The sequence below is a fragment of the Gordionus sp. m RMFG-2023 genome, chromosome 2 (assembly GCF_954871325.1).
Source record: "Gordionus sp. m RMFG-2023 chromosome 2, tfGorSpeb1-WG-v2, whole genome shotgun sequence".
In the NCBI taxonomy this organism is placed as follows: Eukaryota; Metazoa; Nematomorpha; class Gordioida; order Chordodea; family Parachordodidae; genus Gordionus; species Gordionus sp. m RMFG-2023.
This window is the reverse complement of record NC_088776.1, coordinates 64,066,140-64,083,339: the sequence shown is the minus strand read 5'-3', so window position 1 is coordinate 64,083,339 and position 17,200 is coordinate 64,066,140. Positions and strand designations below refer to the sequence as shown.

General features: G+C 28.5%; 2 protein-coding genes across 2 annotated transcripts; one reads left to right on the top strand and one right to left on the bottom strand.

The window, feature by feature from the left end:
• The first annotated feature begins 2,076 nt into the window (after positions 1-2,076).
• On the top strand, positions 2,077-3,758 carry LOC135924730 (uncharacterized). The gene is made up of 4 exons (XM_065459835.1): positions 2,077-2,363; positions 2,405-2,561; positions 2,606-2,819; positions 2,875-3,758. The coding sequence occupies exons 1-4, from the start codon at positions 2,077-2,079 to the stop codon at positions 3,363-3,365; spliced, it is 1,149 nt and encodes a 382-aa protein (XP_065315907.1). The 3' UTR covers positions 3,366-3,758.
• Positions 3,759-4,844: 1,086 nt separating this feature from the next.
• Positions 4,845-8,209, bottom strand: LOC135924577 (uncharacterized). Its single transcript, XM_065459650.1, has 6 exons — positions 8,004-8,209; positions 7,906-7,958; positions 7,507-7,805; positions 7,353-7,421; positions 5,557-5,753; positions 4,845-5,278 (listed from the first exon to the last, which is right to left on the bottom strand). The coding sequence occupies exons 1-6, from the start codon at positions 8,014-8,016 to the stop codon at positions 5,154-5,156; spliced, it is 756 nt and encodes a 251-aa protein (XP_065315722.1). The 5' UTR covers positions 8,017-8,209; the 3' UTR covers positions 4,845-5,153.
• Between the last annotated feature and the right edge of the window lie 8,991 nt (positions 8,210-17,200).

Below are 17,200 nucleotides of genomic sequence, written 5' to 3'. Positions count from 1 at the left end.
TACGGCTCACTTTCTCAATAATTCTCTAAATGCCATTAAATTTACATTCTTTGTTGAGTCGTGCTACACGCGTGACCCAAGCCAAGAATGTCTCATCCTTGCCTTGAGTTGCAGCATAAAGTAATGATAGTTTAGCGTTCTCGGTCTTCGATGGATGTTGTAACTTGAATTTGCCAAGAGGGCGATTGGGTCCTGGAAGTCTTCCTCAGGGCAAATTGCCCCAATATTATTAAATTCGTCATCAGGAGGACTTCGGAGAAATAAGCGGCCTTTTCTCAGTTGGAGATCTTGCTGGTGTTGAAGAAATTCTGCAATTTCCCTATGTAGGCGCTGTCATCGCTATTAAATTTGGGGAAATCCAGCTTGACAAATTTCGTCATATATGTGGAATTGTTCAAAGCATCCATCGTAATAGAATTATAATCGATAAAGGCGTGAAATAGAATAAATGTACATTGCAAAATCAAGATCAAATTTTGAGATAGTACTTACGCAAAGTTCGGACGTAGATTGGCCTACATGTTGAATTTGAATTATTTCCACATTTTTTATTTGATATATAATTTTATCACATTTTAATATTGGTTATAATTTTATTTTATTTTCTTATAATAATTTACAATTTATTTTTCAATGATATATTACATTTTTATTTTTCAGATCAATTACATTTTTTTTATATCTTTACCTTTTTTTTAAACAATAATAAAAAAAAATAACTAATACAAATTGATGTATAAAAAAAAATGTTAATATAAAATTTTGACCGATTAAATTTAAATACAAATTGATATATAAAAAATAAATCAATTGCCAAAATAAATAATAAAATATCATCTATTAACATATGCAACAGGATATATTTTCTAGCTCAATCGAATTGTAATTCCCAGGTCATTAATAAAAGATTCAGTAAACATATTGCACGTAGGACATCCCTGACTCATTTGAATGCAATAATTGGAATATTTGTATATATGGTGTACCAATATAAATTATGATATTTTAAAATATAGTCTAAATGTATCGCGTATCAACAGAATACAAAATTACCGACACAACTAATAAAAAGAAAATGGAATTACCTAAGCCAACCTTTTACCAGAATATATATCGATTTTGCGATGCACGTAAATGAACAATTATCGTAACTCCTCATAGACAGTTTATTTAATGGGCGGAATAAGAACCGATTTCGATTAACAATGCTAAGCTCGAAAATATTTTAATAAAATATTTGCCTGTTTTGGTTATCCGCTTTATATTGTCAAACAATCCTCTTTTCAATGAAATGAATGCAATTTTAAATTGGTGCAAATGATACAACATAATACACCACCTAGCACTTTATCATCCACTCCAATAGGGAAGTATGGAGATTAGTACAAAGTTTAAAAATTATATGCAAAAAAAATTCAAGAAATTTTATTAGTATATCGCAAAATTCCACATGTGGCAACCATGTTTACTCCAGCTTCGTTTTATTAAAACGGGAGCCATTAGGACCATCAAAATTAAAACGGTTTAAAGATAATTTAAAAAATGACGAACTATAAACTTTTCTTTAAGATAATGATACTATATGGTTAAAGAAAGTGACCAAAGAAATCAACCAGTTGGATACCCAAAGAAATAAGAAATCGAGGGAATCTAAATGACATTTGACAATCGCCAGAAAAGAGATTTAAATTGATTAAGTTTACCATTAATAAGGAGAATACTACTAACCAGGAAAACTAAAAGAAAAGTGTGTTGACCTTCCAAAAGAAAATAAATTGCCTATAACTAATGAACATAAACTAAAAGAAAATTCTTCACATCATCCGAAGAGGACCTGAAGACCCCGGAAAGAATCTCTCCAGGAAAAGAATAATGTTATATCTGAAAGTTGAATATATTTGAATATTATTTTAGCATAAATTATATATTATTTGTATTTTATTTTTATTATGCTTGAATTATAAGTGTAACTTTATCATTTGAAATAGACCTTTTTAATCATATGGTAAAAAAATTAACATTATATCTTTTCATTTACGCCATCTATGTATTCGTATTATTTGTGTTTACAGTAAAATGTTGTTAGCGTTAAAATTAGCTTTAGCAGCTGATATCTATGATAATCAAAACCGTATAAAAGAGTCAGACACAGTCAAAGTGATAAAACCTAAAAAATGTAGAAAGAAAATATACAGAAACTATGAAAATATATGCCAGAATCTTTCTGATGATGAATTTTATGACCGCTTGCAAATCCATAAATCCACATTTGATTATATCTTTAAAAATATAGAAAATGGTTTAAAAAGGTCCAAAAATAGAACTGAAGTAAGTCCCCGAGAAATACTTCAAATCACTCTTGAGTATATATTCACACTGACATGTTAAACCAATGTTTATTTAGATATTTGATCACAGGTGGATCAATGTTAAGAATTTCTCAAACTCAGAAACTAAACAGACGTTTTGTGCCAAAACTTATTGAGAGGGTTTGTAAAGTTATATATGATAAACTTGGTCCCTTACATATGCCAAAGTTTGAAAAAAAAGATTGGGAAAGAGTAATTTATAATAATATATTATTTATGGTAATCTTTGTTTTAAGATTTCTAATGAATACTATCAAAGATTTGGTTTTCCTCATTGTTTAGGAAGTATAGATATAAAAAAATTGCAAGTTAAGGCTTCAACCTGCTTTGATCTAGAGACATTTTTATTCGGAATTGTTGATCCATCTTTTAAATTTATATATTCAGACCTTATTACATTTAACAAAGTCACGGATGAGAAATTATTCCAAAATTGTAAATTTTTTAGAGGTCATTAATTATTTCTATTTTCAATTACAAATTATGTACATATTTTTTAAAACAGATTTAGAGGATGATGCTCTAAATATACCAGAGCCTGATAATTTACCTAAATCTAATCTAGCAACTCCTTATGTTTTTCTTGGAAATGAAAATCTAGAACTTACCAAATATATTTTGACACCTTACCCTGGAGATATGATAAATCAAGAAGAGAGTAACTTTAATTTACGATTTGCCAAATCAAAATTATGTTCGCAATATACTTTTGGAATGTTATTGAATAAGTTCAAAGTTCTTACAACAAATTTTGCTGTCTCCATCTCAAAGGTGACAAACATAGTTAAAGCCATAATGACATTACACAATGTTATATTGGATTTGGAAGGATGCACTATGAATGATGCTGTACAGTTTTCTAATGAAAAATTTGTTGACCCAGCTAACATCGATATATTGGATGAGGAAGCATTAAGGATAAGAGATATCTACAAATATTATTTTAACTTTATTGATATAGATGATAATGTAGACCTAGTCAGTATAATTTTATAACCACTGATTCTGTGATATAAATTTTTTTAATTTTATTATTTCTTTGTAAGCTACATAAAGTGCATTTGAAATCAGTTAGTTATTTCATTTTTTTTAAGTAAATCCTTAATTAGGAACTTCACATATGTATCTTAATTTCTATAAAATGCAAGATCTAATGTTTAATATAGTCTTGAAAATAAAAATTAACAAATTCTGTTTTTTACCAATCATAATCTCTTCCCTTTATCATTATGTTTATTAGAACTTTAATAAAAACTTATAGGTGGCAAAATGAGCTTTTCCTTATATCAAAACCTAAGAAATTTTGGAACAAAAAAAATTTGAATAACTATTTTAAATATAATTATTCGTATTTTTAATAACTTGTATCCCCAATTCCACTTTTATAGAATGGCCGTTTTTAATATTAATTTTTTTTATATGGTTTTTTTTAAATTGTGAATTTGATTAATTAACAAAATCAAATTTATTTAAAAAAATGACCAATAAAATTTAATCATTTTTATTAAATAATCTGTATGGCTGATCATGTGATTATATAACAACAATTCTGTTAAGCCAACAAATTGACCGTTTTAAATAACACATTAATAGTCGTCTATATAATTTTTGGTAAAACATGAAAAAGAAATCAATAATTGACCTGTAAAATAAATATTTTATAGAAAATTTCCCAAGAAATTGTTCTCTATCATAATGACCCAATTGGGAAATAACAGTAGTAGCTAAAATAAAAAAATTACCATTATTTTATTAGAGTCAAAAAAAAAAAATTTAAATTTGGTGTAACAAGTTTAGATATTCGTAATAGTTATTTCGTGTTAGAAAATGAACGCCTTTCTTTCCAACTCACTCATATCGACTAGTTAATCTTTTTTTTAAACAGTCTGCGCATATCGTCTAATTTTTGATTGATAGTCGGCTTTCCATTTGACAAAATATCTAATTAACTCATGACTTACCAATATTATTTTTTTTGCGATAACTTCCTGATAGGATCTCACGAAGCATTAACTTTTTACTCACAAAGAAATATTATAATAAGGTTTAAAAAAAATTATGATGTATGATATTTTTCAATCTAAATCTGTAACCTCTCTAATTTAATCGCGATTTAAATCAAATAAATTGGCATTTTTTTCAAAAAAAAAATCACAAATTTTGCCAACCTTGTCAGTTAAGACGATGCCTTGATGTTAATTTGTTAGAAGAAAAAACTTCCCAAATAGTAATGCGAAATGGCCCAACTCAATCATACCCCAAAATGGCTTAGCTGAGTTTTATTCGGCTTCGAGGTCGAAACCGTTCTTTCGTAATATTTTATTTGTATTTTAAATAGAAAATTCAATTTAAAATTTCTCTTTCGTGTTCTTTTTGAATATTTTTAATTTGTATTTCTCGTACTTAAAATAACTCCAATATAAAAATTAATTTTAATAAATACTTAGCGTTTTTATAAAATTTTTTTTGTGTAAAAATTTCATTTTGAGCAAAAAAATGATATAAAATTATATATATTTACATTACAATAATAATCATAAGACTAATATTGTTAAATGGCTAGTTTTAAAAACGGGAAACTCAATATTTTATCCAGAAAAATATTACGCGAGCCTAAAGATTTTGTTCATAGAAGGAACATGGGTCTTTACATATATTACCGAAATTTCGAGGCTTAGAAACAATATTTTTCTGGCTAAAATATTGAGTTTGCCGTTTTTAAAAAAATATAAGCTCAAAACGAGCCGTTTAACAACTCTACATAAGACTATATATATTAAGAGATTAAAATTTCGCTTTAAATTTCCTGGTTATTCTCTGGTAAGGTCTAGTTATAAGGTTGTTCCCGTCAAAAGTTATCAGGTGATTCCGGACTTGCATGGCAAAATGGTTTGCGTATTTTGGGATAGCTTTAAATATATTAAGGCGAGAGTGTGTATATGTACAAGCTATTGAGTTAAGACATCCTTATCTCAACGATAATCTAAAGAAAAATGGGGGGGGGGGGGGTTAATGTAGTTACTCAATTAATCGAAAACATGATTATTATCGAAAAAAAATTTTAAAAAATAATAGATCAAGATGTAATAGCTAGTTTAAGGATACTAAAAAAAAGATCCACCAAAAAAAATTAGACTTCGATAGTCAACGGCTTCTTCAGGGACAAAATATTTCGATTATCATTTACTTTTCACTCTATGGTCTTTACAGATGATTTTGAAAGTGTTTTTGGTTTCTTTGATCATGATTCCGATCAATCCCTTGAGAGTTTTGCATTTCTCGCTCACGATAACTTTCAAAATGGCGCCGTGTAAATCCATCTTCAGTATTTTGATTTGCAAATATTCATTGTTGATTTTGTTAGGTGTGGCTATTTGATCGTATCTTTTTATTTTAATAAAATGAATAAATAAAGAATGATTTATGATATATCATTTACCTACCATTTTTTCTCTTAATTGGCAAGATTGTTCTCATTTCCGCTTATTAAGCTAACACTGATTCCATCCGTTTTACTTTCAGGACTTATCATTTCATGGAATGCCCTTTTTTTAAAGGGAGACTGGTCTTCATTCCAGAGAAGAAAAGGGTACTTGAAGATCTCTCTAACTTGTTCGTGATAAAAAGGAAGTTATAGTGGCTAAGAAGGGAAGAAAAAAAATGCCTAAAGGGTTAAATTATATCTATAAATTAAAGATTGAATATTTTAAAAAATTTGACCTTCATCGATTCTTTAAATGGATTGAATCCTAATCTTATTAAACAAAGGAATCATTGAGATTATTATCCTTTTTATGTAACACATATTTTTTCCCATGATACATTTTTCTGCAATCTGGATTGCTTATTTTATAAAATCCTAATTTGCAAGGTAATCTTCTTCAGCTAGTTCAGTCTACAAATCTTTTCCCTGGGTCTGCGGGCAAGGTTTTTTGGCCGGGCTGTGATAACCTCTACTTTTATATACTTTAGAAATGTTATTTTATCATTTTAAACATTATCTGCATTGGTTTGCATTAAGATTTAGATTATGGCAGGAGTGACGTTAATACTTTGTAGGTTAATGATGATAAAATTATAGGGGATGTCTGCAGAAAGAATATTCAGATCTACTGATTTGAACTCTTCATTATTTTCTTTGCCAAATTTGTTTTCTTAAAAAACTCCTGCCATGAGTAAATATGGTCTTGATTAAGATGTAAATAAAAATTGGTGAGAAATTAATATAAATTGTGACGTGAAAATATGATGGAAATAGATTTCTTTATTTTAAAATTTTGTATTTAATTCTATTTTATTTATGTATTTTATGAAAAGTAATGAATAAATTTTTAAGGAATGAAAGATTGTCCATTAAAAAAGGATTTTTATCATGATCCTTTTTAAAAAGATCATTGATTTGGGCAATTTGTCAAAATTAGGATCAAATCCAGGATTGTCAATCATTTAATCCAAATCCTTAAACAACTTTGAATATATAGAATTTACATTTTTTTAAAATTTTGTATTAGTACAATTATAACTTTAGAAAAAGATATTTTTTTTCCTTCTCGATTCAAAAAAAAAGTTGAAGTCCAATAAAAAAAAGGATCTTGATCATGATCCACATTTTAAAAAGATTCTCGATTCAAACAATTTGCAAAAATTGGGATTGAATTAAGGATTTCAATCCTTTAACAACTTTGAATATATAGAATATACATTTTTTTAAATTTTGTATTAGTTTAATTATGATCTTAGAAAATGATATTTTTATTTCCTAAAAGATAAAGTGTAGTTTTGAATCTTCTTAATCATAATAAATTCAAAATTTCTTAATAAAATCTAGAAGATATATATATATGGTATTCTTTCTCCATCTGCTGATTTTAACTTGAGCATTAACAATTATGATTGATTATATGTCTTTTATGCATAAAATTTAGTTGTGAAAATGTAGATTTTAAAAAAATTAAATATATCAAATAAAATTATTCAATTAACCTGTCTATGTCAAGCAATTTTGATGCATATTCTTTCCATAGTTGATGCAGCAAAGCAAATGTTTCATATCTTAAAAATTATTTTATTTATATTATCATATTTTGTAAAAAAAAAAAATTTTAAGATAAATGAACTAACGCAATTATCTACTTACTTTAAATTTGAGGGAATTTTATATATATTAAATTTTCTGGAGTATTTGGCAGATATGGGTGGATACTTTTTCTTATTTTTATGTGGCCTAAATGTTATAATATCTTTATCAGAATTTATTTTTGAGATATTTTTGCGTTTTTTGGTGATAACATGTTTTCTTAAATTAAATATCATGTAGGATGTAGAATGTATATCTTTAGATTTTGTTTTAGAGCCACAATGTTTTTGTAAAAACTTTTTGACAATCCCTGGTTGAATATTTGCATCTTTTTGATCTAAATAGGCTAAAGGTATTGGCTTAAGTTAATAAAATATTAAGATTAGAGAAAAATAAGAGCTTATAAAATTATCAAAATTCAATTGAATTATAATGTATAAAAAAATATATATTTATTACCTCCAATTTTATATCTTTACTATTAAGAATATTTGAATCTAAAAGATTATAAACTAAAAGAGAAAAAAGAATAACGCAAAAATATATTTAAATATTACTGTTTTCACTCATTTTTTAAATAACCATATGGGTTGAGGGTTAGTTAACCTTTTTATAAAAGGTGCAAGTGGATAAATAACGACGCCAAATCAAGTTTGATTTGCATGGATTTTCAATTTCTAAGGTCAAGAGGTAGTGAGTATGAGTTATACTAATTTATAAAAATATAATATGAAAAATTTTAATTATCTATTCTTGATATATAGCGCATATGCCCTCTGACGTTGAATAAACAACAGAACTACGCTAGGTATTCCTCATTTCCATCTAATTGGACGTCTACATGAGCGGGAGGGGTAGAAACAGTTTGCATCCTATTTTTTTGAGTGGGTAGGGGGTAAGCTGCTTTATTGGGGGTAGGATAAATTTTTTTGGGGGTTATCTATTAAATTTTGAGATGAAATAGGACAAAATTTTTTGCTGTAAAAATTATACTTTTATTATAGTATTATTATAATACAATTCATCGACCAAATCTATATATTGAAAACAATCATACACATTGTTTTTTAAATAAACTATCTTTTTAAATGTAATTTAAAAGGTTTAGATATTTTAGCAAGCTTATGATGCCATAATAATTAATTCATTGTAAATATGGAGGTTTTAATTGAATTTATTATATAAAAAATAAATTCTTTATATTCACAAAATATAGATAGTTGTTAGTAGAGATAGATTAATTTATGTTATCCATTATAAATTCTTGAAAAGAGTATCAATAAATAAATAGGTGAAAATAATGAGAAAGAGACACCGCCGCCGAAGGCGACGATTTTTTAGGGGGTAGGCAAAGGTTTTTGAAGGGGGTTTGCATCCATTGAAAATCCTGTCATGTAGACGCTGAATTGGAACATGAGTTAATTGGGGTGAAAGTTTAAAAAAATATGAGGAGCTCTCTACGCGTCAAGCCGCACGTACTTGTACATGCAACATTTCGAAAAATGTTACAGAGGTCCATAGGCTTTAAGAATAAGAGCGGGGCAAAAAAAAAAGCCTATGCCCAAGAACTGCAGTATAAGTTAATTACTTTAAAGGTGGGTTGTGGCTGATTTTTAATTTAATTTTTTTAAAATTAAAGCTGTGAATTCATTTTAAAAAAAAAATTAAAGAGCATACCAATTCCATTTCGGTTTGTCCTGAAAAGGTTTGGAAAATACTAATTGAGATTAATTAACATTAAAAAAAACAAGCCCAGATATTTTTTATTTAAAATATTTGTCTATAATTCTGAAGAGCTTCTTTATGGAATTTTTGCAGTTGTTTAACTTGATAAATTGTTTCATGTTTAAGTTTAGTTCCATAATATTTTTTATGGTTTTATAATACCATAAAGATTTATATTTTGTGTATTCTTTCCTATTATAACTGTAGAGCCATGTAATGGCGTCATGAACTAGATTATGGTCTAAGTTCCTTATAATGTGAGCTAGGAATTGAATGCCATGTTTCTTTAATGTAATATCAATTGGAGTGTGTTTTGATATTCTCCATTAATTATTCTTAGATACTACTTTTGGGTAAAAGATACCATTTATAGTTGGGAGGCAGTTATTTAGGAATGATTGTAATCTTCCATTTTCTGTTTTATTAATTTCCCATAAATCTCCACCAAATATTAATATAGGAATTATAGTAGAATTGAAAATTATTAGTCTGGTGTGTACAGAAATCTCTTTCATTTTCCATATTTTCATATATTTATAAAACGCCCCTCTCGCTTTTTCTATTCTAATTTTCAGTTCTTCTTTACAGCATCCTTTATTGTCAAGCATAACTCCTAAATATTTTATTTTATCTACAATCTTAATCACATTTCCTATAATTGTAAAATTTAAATTTTGAGTAGCATTTGGGGAAGGAAGAATAAAAGTTTTATTAAAGTTTATTTTTAGACCCAATCTCAAACTTAATGTTTCTAATAAGTATAACATATTTTTTGTTTCTTCAACACTTGTAGACACAATGGCTATATCATTAGTGAAGGAAACAAGTTATTTTTTGAGTTTTAAATTAATTTTATTTCTACTTTAAAAAATCAAATAATTATAATAATATGTATAACAATCAACTGGTATATAATATGAAACATTTCAATAGATATTCAAATTAATACTCAATTAACATTAAAATAAATTATTTCAACTGATCACAAATTTAAATTAACATTACAATAAATTATGTTAATTGAACACAATTAACAATCAGCATAAGATATTATTCAATTTTGCACACTTATTATAAGATTTGAACCTATATCTATTAGATTTGCAGCTCCCAGGGCTTCTTTTATGATTTTATACATTATGATATTAAACAAAAAAGGTGAAAGTGTGCATCCTTGTTTTACACCTTTTTTAATTTTGAAAGAGGGGGATACTTTATTGTTTATTTTAAAACAAGCAGATAAATTAGAATAGTGATTCTTTAGAATGTAGATAACATTAGATTCAATCCCGCATTCCAAAAGTGTTCTCCACAGGGCATAATGATTTACGCTATCAAAAGCTCTGCTAAAATCTACGAAAGTGAAGAAAGCTGGAATTTTATATTTCCAACACATCTGTATCATTATTTTTAAAGCTAGAATAGGTTCCAGCTTCTCTTCTCTTCTTTTTTGATTATTTTTTATTAATTCATAATATATATTATTATAATTTTTTTTTATTTTTATTGTCTATGTTTAAGAGAAAATAAAATAAATTTTGGGAATATAAAAATCAAGTTATTATATAAAATTTCATTTCTAATATTTTAACGAAATACATAAAAATACTGAATATATCATAAGGTGTAGCCAGGGTGGGGGGGGGACGCAAACGGAAACGGAAATTTACCTGTTTTCATTAATATTCATTTTAAGCTTATAAAAAAATTTAAACAGTCCAACCCCTCTCTCCCGAAAATGTATACACTATATCACTTATAAGGAAATAAATTAAAAAAAAAATTAGTATAAAAGTTTAATAACTTTTTAAAAACAACCGACCATAACTCTAAATTATCAATAAAATCTAATATAGACAAAGGCCAACAACGAGTTCACCCAAAGACTTCCAAGTAAAATTATGCAGAAAAACTCGCATAATTATGCCTAGCCCCCCCCCCCCCCATCAACGCCTAACTAATATTTTAGCTACGCCTATAGTATAGAATGTATTCTAAATGGAAAAATCAAAATCGCGCTTCCAGCCAAGCGGTGCCTTTTAATTGGACGTGACGAGATACGCGAAAGCTAACGCGATTAAAAACCAATGTATACAACCCTACCCAATTACGAGCTATAATAATCAAAATATAGAAAGGAAAGTATTTAATATTCCAAATTCAAAATTTTTATCAATCATTTTTATAATGTATTTTTTGCATATACTTTATCAAGTTGAGTATGTATTCTTTCTTTCTTTCTTTCTTTCTTTCTTTCTTTCTTTCTTTCTTTCTTTCTTTCTTTCTTTCTTTCTTTCTTTCTTTCTTTCTTTCTTTCTTTCTTTCTTTCTTTCTTTCTTTCTTAAATAGAAGTTACTAATAAGTTTGCTATAAACCGAAAGCGTCGATGAATGCAAATCAGCTATACCCGCCATTTTGGTATGGCACATATAGTAAATTATTCTCATGTTAAAAGAAACTACTAACAAAATCGATAACTCACTTTCTCATTATCTCTGTTGATCAGGGGAATTCTTTAACAAAGTTTGAGTTGTTCAGACATAAGAAATTAAATTGGCATCTCGTTTAAAATTTTTTTTAAAATATGGATATGGGTAACCAAGATGGCGTTCCCAGCTGTTTTTCGTTGATGCGCACTTTTAATGAATGCATCGTAAGTTTAGGTATTAATATATGTCAATGGCTAGAAATTCGAAAATTAATAAAAAAACATTAGAGGGTGGATGGGAAGTGATGGGGGATGGGGGGTTAAGGGGTTAGGTTACATATGGAAATGAGTATAAATCCCAAATTGGAATTAAAAAATAGGAAGGAAAAAACTCAAAATGTTCAAAAAACATAACATAGAAACATAATTACAATTGGAAATAAAAAATTTAATAAATGTTTGCCTAGTGGTATTATTAGTTTTATTTATGTGGATTATATGTGCATTAAAGCGTAAAATAAAAGAATAAAATAAATTTTGGGAAAAATAAATTTGGAAAAAAAATGAAATGGAAAAAAATAAAATTGAAAAAAAAAATGAAATGAAAAAAAATAAAATTGGAAAAAGTGGGATTGGAAAAATTGGAGAAAATAAAATTGGGAAGAAATGGAAATTGAAAAAATAAAATTTGAAAAAATTGAATCAAGGAAAAAGGATATGGAAGAAGTGAAATTAAAAATAAAGGAAGGAATGGAATTGGTAAGAATGGATAAGAATTGATAAGAAAATAATTAAATGGAAGAAAAAGAGATGAAACTGAAAGAAAAAATTGAAAGAGAATGATTAGAACTTAGAAAGAAAAGTGATGGAGGAACTGAAAATCCAGGTTAAAGGATTACATGAGAGTCTAATAGTTTATGAGTCAGGAAATAAAAATATAGATTCGTATACCCACCAGAGGCATAAACTGAATAATAATAGAAAACGTGGAGAAAATGACTTAGGGAATATGTGTGGAGGAGAAAATAAAAGGGGTTGGTGAATCAAAATGGGGTAAAGTGGACCATATTTTAATTGTGGTGAACATAGACACATAAATAGAGGGTGTAGTAATATCAGACAGTGCCACCGAGTGCCTGTAAAAGATTTGGCAATAGAGGCCATAATTTAGAGGAATACATGTTTACGGCGTATAAATTAGCAGAAGATATAACTAAAATAGTATATGGTGAAAAATGGGGGATAGGTGACATACCCAGCAGGACAGATGTAAGTGCATGGCAACCAGGAAATGAATATAAGAAATTTATTCAAAATAAGAGATAATGAAGGGAACAAAGCATGATAGAAAAAATACATAGATAGGATATGACATGTTTTAAAATTCGATATATTGAACATTGTGCGGTAAATTCTCCAGATAAATGACTCTATGGGTGACGAAAAGGAAAAAAACAAGGATTACGGATATTAAACATATGGTAATTTAAAACTAACAATGAATTCCTAGTGGCGCGATAGCGATTTAACAGCTGATAGATTTAAAAAAAAAAATCTGTTTTTATGTGAGATCAATTTTTTTTTATATAAAATCATTATTTCTTAGATTATCATTATTATTTATGAATTGAATATTAATAAATAATAATTGAACTCGTAAATTTAAAAAAAAATCGATCAGCTGTTAAATCGTTATCGCAATCCGCGCCACTATGAATTCAGACCCGATAGGAACACACTAATCTTGAAGTTAGAAGGAATGTGTAAAATATCAGGAAATCGCGAGAAGAATCAGAGATTTTGTGACTAGATAAAGCGAAATTACTGAAAATGCTCACATCTTTTAAGATTCTTGGAAAAATATAAAGATGATGGATTTAGAGATGGAATCATGGAAAATGTAAGTATATTAGTGAATATTGATAAAAAAAAAATATGGTAGGAAAAAAAAATAAGGAAACTTACGATGAGGCACTAGAAACATCAATAAAGGATCGAACCTAGAGGTGGGCGCAGACCTAATTCTTTGCTCACGGTGGCTCACGCTAGCCGCTAAAAAGATTTTAACCTGACCCGCCCGCTCAATTTTGAACCACACCCGTCCTCGCCCGAAGAATTAGCGGTGTTTTTTTTTAAACTTTTTTTTTCTTCTTCAAAACACCCAAAACTTTATTTCTTTAATTTATTCTATCATCGTTTTTTTTTTTTGATTTTCTTTATTCCATATTAATTTTTAAAAAAAAACGAAACTCTAATAAGCGATTGGCTCTAGAAAAAAATAATCTTTCCCTGGAAACCGAACTTGCCGAGAGTGTTAAAACTTAACTAGCAAAATTTTCTAAGAAGGAAAATGATTTTTCATTCTTTCAAAACTCGACATCTTTCAAGTTCATCTTCAACAACTTCATCGGTAGTTGTCGCCTCAACGAAATAAGCTCGAAATTTTCTAGATGTTTCATTTCAGAATATTCGGTTTTTTTCTATGTGTGGCAGGATTAGTTATAAAAAGTTAAATATGATAGTTGTTGGCATTGTCTTATGCATATCTTAGAATTTTAAATCATTTAGCAATATATCTTTCCTTTCCATCGCCTTGTTAAAAACGAGACTTTCTAATTAGATCCTTCGGTAGTAGCTGTATAATGAATCTCTTCTTTTAAAGAGAATATTTTTTTTTACGGTTCTGATTCTAAAGGTTGTTAAAATTTTATGGTAGAAACTTCAATAAGGATGTAAATCCGAGCTCAGATGCATTCTTTGAATATTGTTTAAAAAAATTATTTAACTGGCGCTTGAAATTTATATTAATGGCCGCCAATAATCTATTCACTTCTCGTTTGTTACAGCAGGTAAACTTGTAATTCATTTCATCATATGATTTTAAGTGACTTTGTATCATGATACATACATAGTTCCATCTCGTTAATATATCTTGCTTAATGGAAGAATGTTTTAGCTCTCTATTTGCTGCCGATTGCTTAAAAAATACAGCACTTTCTATTTTTTTTACACCATTTAGGTCAGCCATTATCAAAATGCATTATGTTATTTAATATATAGCATGAACATGGTATCCATCCTTTGACCATCTTTGAATGCAATTTATATTTATTATATTTTAAACAGCTGATTATCTTTTAGATTTTTTTTTTAAGGTAAATATAAGAAAATTTAACCAATAAGTTATTGAGACGTTTTAATTTTACCTTTTAATTTTGATCGATTTTAAGTCCCCAGCTGATTTGCATTGATGTACACAATGAATGAATGAATCGTCAGTCTAGGTAATATTTATGTCATTAATATGTAAAGATAAATAAAACATATTCCAATTAAATTTATATTTACCGGATTTCTATTACTGAACGAGAGAGTTGAGAGTAGTGTTGTTAACCGATTTTTTAAAACCGGCTAACTCAACATTTTATCCAGAAAAAATATTACTCAATCCTGAAGATTTTTTGCTCAAAGATAGTAAAACGATCCATATTTATTCATAATTATATTTATCTATCCATTAAAAAAAATATAAAGATTATAAATAATAATTATCCAGCTTCATATTCTTCATCTCCACAGGTCCATTCTTTGTTCCTCCCAGCTGACATCTTCTCCAATTAATCCAATATCTTCACTCCAAATCTCCAACAAAAGACCTTTCTTTAACAATAACCCCATGTGATCCTTTCGTTTCCTTCCCATCCACCAGAATAGACTAATTCCCCTGTCAGAAAATAACTGACATTTGATGTATTATATTAAATTTATCCTTCTTTTCTTCAACAGCTACAACGGATAGCACAACAGCTTTGGGCATCTATCAGCTTTTTCGGCTATAATAATGAGTTAGACGGTTTTAAAAATCGGTCTCAAATCGAGCCGGTTAACAACGCTAAGTTGAGATATTTTAAATTATTTTTCGTTCAAGTGATTGACGGGAAATTTAGGTTCACGCTCAGTCTCCCGGCAAAAATTTTTGGGAAGGCGCCTTCATTTATTCGCCCTCACGCCGTAACCCGCATCGTGCCACGCGTAATTTCACGACCCGCACCTACCTTTCTGGAGAGGTTCAAAAATTTGAACGAGATTCCCGGGAAATGTAGAGGGTTTTTAATTTCGAAATAAATAATGATTGGCATAGAAATTTTAAGTGTCGCAAAATGTTGATAAAAAAATATGAAACCCGGTAAAGTACCTAAAATAAAAAGAAATGGTTGATTTTTGAAAAAATCAGTATTCTGGAAGACACTAGTGTTAATAAAAACATCTGATTTGAACGGCGATAATAACTCTAACCCTATTTGGAGGGTAATAATTTGCTAATATTAGCTAAAAAGTATAAAAATTAGTATAAATTGGGAATGAATGAATACATGGGAGGTTAGGGTTAGGGTTAGGGTTAAAACAAAATAATATAAGTGTCACGTGTTGAGGAATGGGGTGTTCACATATTCCTGCTAAATTTGTTAGGTGGAAAAATTGGTAAAAAAAAATAATAACGAGGAAATATTGGATAAAAATCGTGATGATTTCATTCGCACTACCCGGCCCGGTTTTTTTAAAAAAAAATTCAGTCCCAGCCCGGCCTTGGCAATTTGATAAGATTAAAATCCGACCCGGGCCGGGTACCGGGGCCGGGTCGGACCTGCATATCTCTGAGAATAATTGCGATTAAAATTTAAAATAATTTTTTTTTCAGGTCTAATATCGCATATATCTAAAGCTATGAAATACGGTCAGATCATGCATCCATTGTGGGGATAAATCTGTTTAACATTTAAATACCAAAAAGATTGGAAAGAATAAAATATTAAAAATAATTATATATTGTATAAATATATGTATTTTCTAGACATCTTATAACATTCATTTACATTTCGATTAATTTATATTAAACTATTAACAGGGTTTAGAGTTATTGGCTCTGTGAGTTCCAAAGTGCAGAATCAACTGGTCCTTCCCTTACCTTATAAAGTACTTAAATATATGGTACGCCATATTTAATATCTTTATATAAAAAAAATAGGAGAATTTGTAAAATGTAAGCGTTTTTTGGAAGTGTATTTCTTGGTGGCCTTTCCATTTAGTAGCAGCTATCCATAGAAGAGCACAAAACTTTCGATGGAATATCAGGCAAAGGGTACAAAATTCGAAGATAGGGTAGAGACAATGAATTATAATGTACACATGGGAGGGGGGGGGCGTTAAGATGAATTATTTGAACCTAATATAGTTTCCCAGACTATTCGTTATTCCCTGTGGAATATTTTGCATAACTGATGAAAGGACGATATACAAGTTATACGCTATTATCATTATTTTAAATAAGATTTTTATATCTATTCTTTTAAGGAGCCAATTGATATTCCTAAACTATAATCTCTTCTATTCCTGCTTCACTACTGAGATTATTGGGCATAATTGACGAATGTAACCGTATACAGTAAATCTGTAAAGAATTCTACCATGTCCCATATATACCACTTACCACATTGCCCGCCATTTTTATCATTTCTCATTTAGAAATGTACCCTGGCAATACACAATGAATGAATACGTGGGAGGTTAGGGTGGGTTAGGGTTAGGGTTAGGGTTAAAACA